The sequence below is a fragment of the Lathyrus oleraceus genome, chromosome 4 (assembly GCF_024323335.1).
Source record: "Lathyrus oleraceus cultivar Zhongwan6 chromosome 4, CAAS_Psat_ZW6_1.0, whole genome shotgun sequence".
NCBI classification, from domain to species: Eukaryota; Viridiplantae; Streptophyta; class Magnoliopsida; order Fabales; family Fabaceae; genus Lathyrus; species Lathyrus oleraceus.
In genome coordinates, this window is record NC_066582.1 from 120129307 (window position 1) to 120140234 (window position 10928).

Here is a 10928-nt window from a genome sequence, read left to right on the forward strand (position 1 = left end):
AAAAACCTAGAAATTGGCATAAGACTTTGGATCAAGCCTTGTGGGCTTGTCGAACGTCCCCCAAAGAGGCAACGAATTCGACTCCATTCAAGTTAACTTACGGACATGATGCAGTTTTGCCAGTCGAAATATATCTGCAGTCGGTTAGAGTGCAAAGGCATCATGAAATCCCATCAGATACATATTGGAGTATGATGATGGACGAACTAGTTGATTTAGACGAGGAAAGGTTGCGCGCGCTAGACCTAATAAGAAGACAAAAGGAGAGAGTCGAAAGATTTTACAATAAGAAAGTAAGATTCAAGACCTTCTTAATAGGTGACCTTGTGTGGAAAGTAATCCTTCCTATGGATCGAAAGGATAAATTAATGGGAAAGTGGGTCTCCTAAATGGGAGGGACCTTTCCAGGTTTTGAAAACATTTTCAAACGGCGCGTACGAAATAGAAGAAATAGAGAAGGATAAGAGAATCCTAAGAATAAATGGCAAGTATTTGAAAAAGTATAAGCCTATATTGCAGGAAGTAAAAAAGTAGTAACAGAATAAGTGCAAACATAATTGTGATAAGATGGGCCAAATAAAAATGGCATTCAAAAGTTATTACAAAGAAAGCCTCAAAGGGCTGAGAGTTGCTAAATAAATTCGACTACAAATTAAAATTGGCAAAAGTATCCTTCAAAGTGGCGAATTTCTGCCTCTGAAACTGGAGTCGATGATCACAAAGACTCTTGTGAGTAGAGAGAGTCTCAATCTCCTGACTAAGTTGCTGGGCTTTTTCTGCATGTCGAATACCCACCCTCAATTCTTCGTCAATCTCGCTCTGCTTGGGTTGCTGTATGGATGCCTTACGTTTCTCCTCTTGAGAGATCTTTTCTTGAAGTGCTGCTATTTGTTTTTTCCATTTTTGGATATTGTCATCACAAGCAGCAACTTCTTTGACATAAGTTTCAGAAAGCTTTTGCAATTTTGAAACCTTGTCAGTCGAAGTCGAAACGGCATCCCATTCAGCAGTTTGAGTTTCAGACTTGGAGGAGATCTGATTGGTGAGATCTCTTTGACGATGGAGATCTGCAGTGGCCAAGTCAATGAGAGTCATCAGCTCCATCACAAAACTTCCAATCTCAGCAGAAGCTTCCAGGACATTCACTTGCTTCAAAATTTTCTTAAGATCAATATGAGCAAGGGAATTCTCTTCCAAGACTTTAAACAAATCGACACCAAGGATTTTCGTTTTAATTTTGGTCAAGATGTTGCCAAGTGATGGTGCTTCAGAAGTTGCCCCAGAAGTGGTCGAACTACTCTGCGAAGAATCCTGGAAATTAAAACGGGTGCTAAGCATGGCTTTCAGATACTCCAAAGGTCTTTGCACCTTGAGATTTTCAAGCTCCTCGCGAGAGAAGATGGTCGAACCAGTTGATTTGCCACTCCCTTGGGTCCGGTCAGGAGCAGGTGGAGTGTTTCGCGTCGAAGTATGCTCAGCCTCTGTTTGTTTTGACTGGTTGTCCCCATCTCTGGCAGCTCCATCTTCAGGATCATCTTCGACCACAACCTCCATGTCAATGTCATCACCCTGAGGTGCAACATTTAATCCCGGATGAGGAGGAGATTCATCTTTAGAAACTTCACCCACTGTAGTGTCGAATTCTGCTACGGTTTGCATGTCATGGTCACTTGTGGGGATATCTTCCTCTGGGGCCGTTTCCTCCAGAATTTTCTCAGGCGTTCTTTCGACAGCCACTTGTTCCTAAAAATAAATTCTAAGATTTAGAAGAAAAGATGTAGGAAAGGTGAACATATGCCGTCGAAATAAAAAATTACCTCAGGAATTTCAGTATTAAAGCCGGATTTCCCACTCCCCGTGTCTTTCGACTGAAGCTTAGCAGGAGGAGTACTGGCAGAATCCTTCCTAATTGGGTTAACGATGGATCTTTGGGAAGAGACCTTCGTGAGTTTCTTCTTCTTCTGAGGGGGAGGGATTAACTCTGGAGATTCGTCACCAGACTCTTCATTAGGGACTTTATCCTCGCCTCTCTTCTCTTCACTCTTTTTCTTTTGGATTGTTTGGGGTTTTCGACTTACCTAGTCATGCAGGCCAATGCCAGTTAGTTTTGAAAAAAGGGAAGAAGAATAATAAGAAGAGAAAAAGTTTTGTACCTTTGTCGAAGGCTTCTTAGCAGTACTGGGCGACGCTTCGACAACAGCTTTCTTAGCAGGGATCTTCACGGCTAAGGAAAGAAAGGAGATTAAAAAATAAGTGTAAGAGATACATGATAATATAGTTAGAATAACAAAAGAAAAAAATCGTGTTTTTCTGTGAACACCTTCAAGAATGGGATCCTCCACGCGAACGTGTTCTATTCCAATATGAAGGTGTCCTGGGTATTCGCCCAGATGATACTTAGTCGGAACCACACGCTCAGCAGGTTTTTTGTACTGTTGACGGAGAATTTTCATAAAGTCCCCACAAACAAACCAATCTGGAAATGGAGGGCTAAATGCCACCCCAAATTCAGCGGTTGGCAAATGAGGGAATTTTGGTGGATGACAGCTGAAAGCCAGGTCATAACGCGCCTCTGGTCGAAGGTTTGAAGGCAATGACAGTTTTTCAAACTTCTCCGTCAGTTTGCGTTTCAATTCTGCTGCTGCTTCGTGTATGGTTCGACTAAGATCATCAGGTCTATACGCAGTTTCAAAATACTTTTGAAATTTCTGTATTTCCCTAATGTGTCTTTGAATACCTTTTTTGGTCTGATCCTGCACAAAAGCGAAAGCATTTGTCAAATGTGTAGTAAAGGCAGTTACGTCGAAAAATCTGTTGGAGTAGTAATCTTTCCACCATTCGTCAAACTCAGGAGTGCATAAGAATGATGGTCGAAATATAACTGGTCGAATGTCGAGAGAATCATCAGCTAGTTTCTTCGACAGCTCTTTGCCTTCGTCTTCAGTATGAAGGGAGTTATAAAAGATGATGGATCCTTTCTTGGGAAATATAGGTCGAGGTTTTATCTGGATTAGGCCAAACTGTCTAGAAACAAGGTTGGGTTGATAAGCTATCAAAGCAATTTGGTTTTTAGTGGTGTTACGGTAAGAAAAAAGGAGCCTAGGGGTTAAGAATGATTCCCAAACATTCAGAAATGTATTTTCATCCTTTTGCATCTCCAAAGGCAGTTGTTGGGTAAACCACTTAGGTCCGATCTTTCTATCAGCAAAAGGTGCCATGGTCGAAGTAAATTGATACCTTTTAGCAAACATCATAACATAGCTTTTAAAAGCTTGTCGAAGGCTGATTCCTTCATCAGTTGGCGTTATTAGCACTAACCTTGGCCATTCGACAGTCCTATTTTTTACTTCTTCTTCATCTATTTCTGGTGCTACAGGAAGATTGGCTTCAAATGTGGCATTGAGCCATAATTGCAAGAGCCAGAAAGGTCCTGATAAGTTGATTTTCCCTTGGGTTTTGGTGTTTTTTAAAAGATGTACGCTCTCACTCAGAGATTCATAAAGGTTCGCCAGAATCATTTCGCTCAAGCATAGTTTTGTGCCCGCATGAAGCTGATTGGCTATGGTAATGAATCTCTTAGCAACTTGGAGAGAGCGAGAACAAAACACATATTTGGATAGCCATAGTGTTAGAAAAGCTATATGTTCGACATCTAAAACTTCAGTAGTACTCTTATCGTGATAATAGGACATGAATAAGGAGTAAGGTGCAAGGCTAGTCTCGAAAGCAATGGTATCTTCATTTAAGACAGTAGGGTCGAAATCTATACCATTGGGATGAAGACCAACAATGGCTGCTGCGTCGAAAAGGGTAGGCATGACCATCCCACTAGGGAGGTGAAAGGTGTTGTAAGTGCTATCCCAGAAGTAGAGAGAAGTTAAAAGCATATTTGGACAAATATTGGGTCCTACTCTCGACAACTGGATAAGGTCGAAAATGCCTACCTCTTTCCAAAAAGCCCCTTTAACTTTTTCGATTTTATCTAACCAAGATACGTAGTCGGAAGGGTCTTTCGACCATGGGCAAGTTCTAAATATCCTGGGATAGTTCAAATAGGCTAAGTCCAACTCTCCAATATCCGTCGAACTCGATGAGTCTTTTGGTTCTACAACTTTCTCTTTAGGCTGAGGTTTTCTTCCAGCGCCTATGGGTTTTGTGTGAAAGTAAGATGGAAAAAATTCCTTTAAGCGATCTGGTTTAATCTCTAAATTTGGAAGGGGACCTAACATAGCATGACAGTTTCCAGAAATAAGAACGGGGATTAATACCTGGGATTTATAGATGCATTCTTTCTCTTTGTCATTGGGAGGTTCTGGAACATACTGTTGATTTCCAATGGTCATTGGTTCTTTTAAATCATGCACAAGAGAGAAAGCTGAGTCTTGTTTCTTCTTGGAATGTTTGCTGCTTGAAGGTTTTTGAGGCGCCATTGCTAGGAAAAACCTAGGAAGATTTCTCAGAAAAATATGAAAAGCTTGAGAAATGGGTATGAAGAAAGGAAATCTGAAGCGGAAAAGGGTTTAAAGAAAAGGTTTATGGGTATTTATAGGAAGAAGATGTTGAAACGTTTTAGGATGGTAATGATGTTAGTGGGACACGTGGCCATTTCTGATGGGAATGATAAAGAGGTGGAAGTTGAAAAGAGACCATGATGTGAGGAAATGATGGTAGTAGGCTGTGAACGTGGGCTAGACGTGACATTGTGAAGAAAGTGTAATGATGGATCTGCATTGGAAATTGAGATTATCAGACTTGGATTTAATAAAGATTAAATGACATGGCATCAAAACATTGGTTGACAACAAATGACTGTTTCTCCAGAAAACGCAGTCGAAACGTCTTTGCTGGGGGGCAATTTGTATACGTGCGTTTTCGACGCCATGGGATTTGGTGTACAAAATGTTTCTTCCGACAAATAACAACATGGGATAAACGTTTGGCTAATAAGTATGGTTCGACACTTCGACAAAATGGAGGTTTCGACATTTCGACAAGATATCTGCAGCTGGGAAGACACCTTTGACAGACATGGAGAACATTGTAGTATATCGACAATTCGACAAAAAGCCTGAAGGAAGACGTCATTTCGACTTAAAGTACAAATTCAAATTCAAAAGAGTTGTGACGTTTGGCAGAAGACGCGTGGAAGCATCTGGCGAAAGGAAGAAAGCCATGTGTCACAGTTTTAGGATTTGGTCGTTAGTAACAGTTATGTTATTTGTATATAAATAGGATAGTTGTTATTGGAAAAAGGTGTGAACTTTTACTTGTACAGAATTCCTGAAAACACTCAAAGTACCCGTGTGAGAGAAAAGAGTCATATTTGGAACATGTATGTGTAACGAACACCAATTTCTTTCAAAGTTATATTTCATAGAAAACAAAGTTCTTTATATTTTACCTTTACGCTTTCCAGTTTGTTACCTTTCTATGCTTTATTTTCGACACTTTACATTTCGTCAGTTTATTTTCTGCCATTTTACCTTATTTCGTCAAATTTATATCTCTTTAAACGCTTTAATCAACATTTCTTCGACGTAAAACACTTAGAGAACAAAAGTGAAAGATATGAAAGTGGTTATAGACATCTTCAAGACCATCTAGATCTGCACATGTCCTAGGATTTGTGTGGTTGATCCTGCAAGTAACCCAATTCTACAAGTTTTGGTAAACCAGAGGTTGTTCGCCAAAATTCACAGCGAACAGGGAGCATAGTGGATGGACTCACACTTGAGGGGGAGACTATTGAGAAACAAGTATGAGTTGTTTTGAGGAAAAAAATGTGAGTTCTAAGTCCCACATTGCTTAGAAAAGTGGAGGTTGAACACTTTATAAGTGAGATGACCCATACACCTATCACCTTAAGGTTTTTGGTGAATATGTGGTGTCTTTCTCAATTGTTTGGGTGAGTCTTTGACCTTTAGGTGAATGTTTGATCCAATGTGAATGTTTCCCCCTCATGATGACCCATCAACACCTTCCCTAGCATGTTCATTCATGATCTCTCTTAAGCGGCTCAACTGCTTTATTACCTTCTATTGTATTTTATTTTCTATCTTTCAAACAAACAATCAAAAAACCCCAAGGCTTTTGTTTAACAATCAAAAAATCCCTTGAGATCGATACTTGGGATTTCCCTTTATTACTGTTAAGAATGTAGAAAGTGTGAGTAGTATGTGTAATAGTCTCACATTAGTTGGAAATGTGAAGACTTGAGCATTTATAAGTAAGAGAACATACTTACCTATCACCTTAAGATTTTGGGTGAATATGTGGTGTGTCTCTCACAAAGGTGTTGCTCTAAAAGAAGAAGTCCCACAATGTTCAATGCTCCCTAGTGAAAAACTCCCCCAACATATGGTATCATGAACCTTTGGTTCGAGAAAGGGACCGACTTACTTGTATTGAAAGTCAACGATGCCACAAGTGTGGTGAGTAAGAAATGTTCCGTTGAAGAGTGTCAACGGCGTCACAAATGTGGTGAGTAAGAAACGTTTCATACGGTACAAGAGTTTGTGGAAGTAAGAAGAGCTTCCACTTGAGGGGGAATGTTGAGAATGTTGCAAGTGTGAGTAGTATGGATAATAGTCACACATTGGTTGGAAATGTGAAGACTTAAGTATTTATAAGTGAGAGAACCCACCCACCTATCACCTTAAGGTTTGGGGTGAATATGTGGTGTGTCTCTCACAAAGGTGTTGCTCTAAAAGAAGAAGTTCCACAATGTTCAATGCTTCCTAGTGAAAAACTCCCCCAACATATGGTATCATGAGCTTTTGGTTCGAGAAATAGACCGACTAACTTATATCGAAAGTCAACGGCGCCACAAGGGTGATGAGTAAGAAATGTTTCGTTGAAGAGTGTCAACGGCGCCACAAAGGTGGTGAGTAAGAAATGTTCAGTACAATACAAGAGTTTGTGGAAGTAAGAAGAGCTTCCACTTGAGGGGGAGTATTGTTGACTCACACTTGAGAGGGAGTGTTAAGAATGTAGCAAGTGTGAATAGTATGAGTAATAGTCCCATATCGATTGATAATGTGAAAACTTGAGTATTTATAAGTTAGAAAATCCACTCACTTATCACCTTAAGATTTTGGGTGAATATGTGGTGTGTCTCTCACAAAGGTGTTGCTCTAAAAGAAGAAGTCTCACAATGTTCAATGCTTCATAGTAAAAAACTCCTCCAACAATTACTACATTGGCAGATTAGTAAACTTGCTAATTTACCGATCACTCACATAGTCGAATGGTGGATAGAAAAATCCATATTTCCAAGGAAAATGTGGGCCAGTAACGACTCTGACTTTCTCTTTATCCAAGATACGTCTTATCCCATGTTTTTCTCTCAATGGGCGAGGAAGACTTAAGGGAGAGGTGATACCTCCCTTCGGGCGACCTCATGTTGTCGCCTTTTCCTAGGGAGGTTCCAGGGCATCGCCCTAGGAAAGGTTTGATTGTAAATATAAACATTACACGTGTCATGATAAATTATGTCAAGATATGTTAAGTTATATTTATATTATAGTATTGTGATGTTATTATTAATGTCAAAAATGTAGTTTAAAAAAATAAATAAAACATCCTATTGTCTATCGGATTAAAAAAAATCGATAAAATCATGTGCATACCAAACATTTTATATATCTGATAATCCAATTGAGAGTCTTTTCAGATTTTTTAAATATTTGGTACACCTCTATACCGAATTTTAAAAGCGTGTCGTAGAAATCTATCCAAACAATGAATTAATATCGAATTTTTCTAAATATCCGATAAAATCACATGATTTTGGTACCAGCATTTTTTAAATTCCGGTAAATTATCAAGGATAATTCAAAAAATCTAATATTTCAAAAAAAACTGATAAAATTTCATAAATTCATCGATTAAAAGAGATTATTTATAAAAATCTAGTATATTGAACCAAATAACCGAACGAAAACTAAATTTTCTATAAAATCCAAAAAAAATAAAATTGATTTTATTGATTATGGTAAAATTATAGCCAGTGTTGGGTGCCAGAATGACATTGAGGGTGTAAAATCCTCGATCAAAGATTTAATTATAAGCTTACAATAGAGATCCATAAAAATCATAATAGATATTTACCGCAATATGGGCGTAGTGATAAATTTTCATTTTTTAGTTACATATTAATTTCAATTTTAATAACTCAATAATTTCTTAGTTGAGTAAAAACAAAATTTAGTAAATATACTTAAAGCAATCTTAATAAGTTTTTTCTAAATAATCTTGATAACGTTCTTTTTTGACAAAATCTTAATAACGTTATTCAGAGCTGTTCTCTCACGTAGTTACACACAGACCATTTACTCCCAAAGACCAATATTAATATATTAATTAATTAAATAAAGCATGTAACTGAGACTTGTAATTAGTAATTACCTCTTTATCTAGAAGTATTTACTACTTCCCTCTTCCGTTTTAATATTTATACATAATATGAAAAAAATTATTAAATTTTATAATTTAAAAATAATAAACTTATTTAATTGCATTCCATTACTCTGTCCGGTGACATTTCATTACTTTATTAATTTAGACTTTCTTCAAGTTAATAAGATGATAAAAAAAATGAAGTAAAAGAAATAACTAAAATCTTATACGAAATGTCTTCTTTATTCATTATTGTTTATAAACCATGTTGGTCGAAAACTTAAAGTACATTTCATGACTTAAACAAACATGAAATGATTTTTTTAGTAATATTTAATTATCTTAAAGTATGATATAACATAAATAGTAGCAAAATGAAATTTTGAATCCAAATTCTATATCATCTTTGGACAAAGATTTATTCATCAAATAGTTTGATTAACTTGAGAGATCATCTCCACCAAATCCATCTCCTTCTTAACTTCAATCTCAGTCTCAAATTGATGTTCATCAAGATTAACAACTTGCATGCTTCCCTTATTATTATCACATAGTTTTTCATCAAATTCTTTCTCATCCATTGTAGGAACACTTGCCATATCTTCTAGCAGAGAATCTATACCACATCCTTCTTCAAACAAATTATCATCCAAGCAAAAATCATTAAACTCGTAGTTCGGCACTGATTGGTCATTGGGACAAAACTGATTCATGATCTGTGGTTGAGGAATTTGTTGTATTGCTTCTTTACTTGTGCCACAAGTAATGGTTTTCTTAGCATTAGAACAAGATTTTTTTCGAAAGTCTCTTGGTGGATTTTGGTCCAAGTTCAAGCTCTTGATATATTCCTGCAGAAGTGTGCCTCTAGGATACTTCGAGCGGCATTTTCTTTTCGAATATTGTCTTCTCTTTGTTGCATTCCAATGATTTTTTATTGAGTTTTCAGTTCTTCCTGCCAATCTTTTCGCAATTTCTGCCCATTTATTTCCTATCTCAGTATGAGCTTGGATCAATATCTTGTCCTCTTCATCAGTCCATATGTCTTTCTGCAAAAACACGCGAATTAAAATTTAATATAAAAAAAATTGCATGGGAAAATATGATTACGAATAAGGATAACCGTTTTGAGAGCGTGCAAAACGGATTACAGTACATGACTCAAAATTTGTCGTGGCTAAACTGTGACTAAATAAGATGTCATATAATGTTTGTCACAGTTAAACCCTAGTTAAATAGGATCTCTATTTTATTTGTCATGATTAATTAATCCACACAGAGCCTCTGAAAACTTGAGACGACTCTTAATAAGTAGGTGCATTTCAGATATGTGTGAAAACCAGTGCATTTCAGATATGTGTGAAAACAGAAGTGTTGCACGCGAATGCAGAGATATACCTTAATGTCAGGCCTTAAATGGTTATGCCATCTTTCTCTGCATTGTTTCCCTATTCTTCCAGGCAATCTCTGAGCAATATGAGACCACTTCCTCATTCCATATTGTTCCACCATTTGAATCAACATTCTGTTTTATAGAAGCATTCAAATCAAAACACATAAAAACCTAAATATGCAAAAAGTACAGTTGTGTTAGAAAAATTAAATAGTACCTATCTTCATCGACCGTCCATTGTCCCTTCACTATGCTTGATTTCTTCTTCGCTTTAAACGCTCTTCTCGTGGTCGGTGATAGTAGCCTGTTGTTTCTATTCAAATCACCTCTTTGGTAATAACTTGTTGGTGCTATGCTTGAGACTTCATCATCTGGTACAACATAGTTCAACGGTTTGGTTTCTGAAGCATTATTAAATGGAAAATAGCTTTGGTTTTCAACCATAAGATCAAGATGATTCCTTCTAGGAATATTCAAACCATAACCGTCATATTGAAAATTGTCAATAAAATGAGCATGTTGATTACTACTATTATTGTTCTCAGGAAAAGACTTATCATTATAAACTTCAAAACCTGTATTTGCGCATTGTTCATTACCAAAAGGATCAAAATTTTGAGTTTGGACCCCAAAAACATGATTAGACGATGAAGAGCCATGCACGTGAAACTGATCAATATGGTGAAAATCTTGCAAGAAATTACCCTGAGAGGATTGAGCATTGAAATTAGGAAGCTCATCTTTCATACTTGGTTTTAAGTAGTTTTCATGCAAGTGCAATGGTTGTGAGGCATAGTTTTCTCTGAGGTTTGTCTCAAGAACCATGACAGAATTAGGTGTAACAGACACCACTGAATGAAACATTTGTGTTACAAACTAAGACTGATTTGTGTTCTTATTTATAAGAGAGAGTTATAAAACATTAACTATAGAACAATTGAAATGAATCATCAAATGCCTAAGATTGTTTCCTCTCAAGAAACTTGACTATAAGATTTATACACTAGTAAGACTTTATTTAATCGCCATGTTTGTAACTGCTACTGAAGTTAATAGATTATAGTTACAAACTTAGAATTTAAGTAAGTATAATTAACATTAACGTTATGCAATTTACTTAGTTAACTATTATTATATGGTC

General features: G+C 36.8%; 1 protein-coding gene across 1 annotated transcript; it reads right to left on the reverse strand.

Moving 5' to 3' along the window:
• Positions 1-8822: 8822 nt before the first annotated feature.
• LOC127073929 (transcription factor MYB98) lies at positions 8823-10651 on the reverse strand. Its single transcript, XM_051015177.1, has 3 exons — positions 10005-10651; positions 9793-9919; positions 8823-9443 (listed from the first exon to the last, which is right to left on the reverse strand). The coding sequence occupies exons 1-3, from the start codon at positions 10649-10651 to the stop codon at positions 8823-8825; spliced, it is 1395 nt and encodes a 464-aa protein (XP_050871134.1).
• Between the last annotated feature and the right edge of the window lie 277 nt (positions 10652-10928).

Bases quoted from the DNA above. Each gene is read 5' to 3' on its own strand.
- LOC127073929 (XM_051015177.1), bottom strand. From the start codon at position 10,651: ATGTTTCATTCAGTGGTGTCTGTTACACCTAATTCTGTCATGGTTCTT. The intron at 9,920-10,004 runs GTACTATTTAAT...TCTATAAAACAG, and splicing joins TGGACGGTCGATGAAGATAG to AATGTTGATTCAAATGGTGG. The intron at 9,444-9,792 runs GTATATCTCTGC...GTGTTTTTGCAG, and splicing joins ATTTAAGGCCTGACATTAAG to AAAGACATATGGACTGATGA.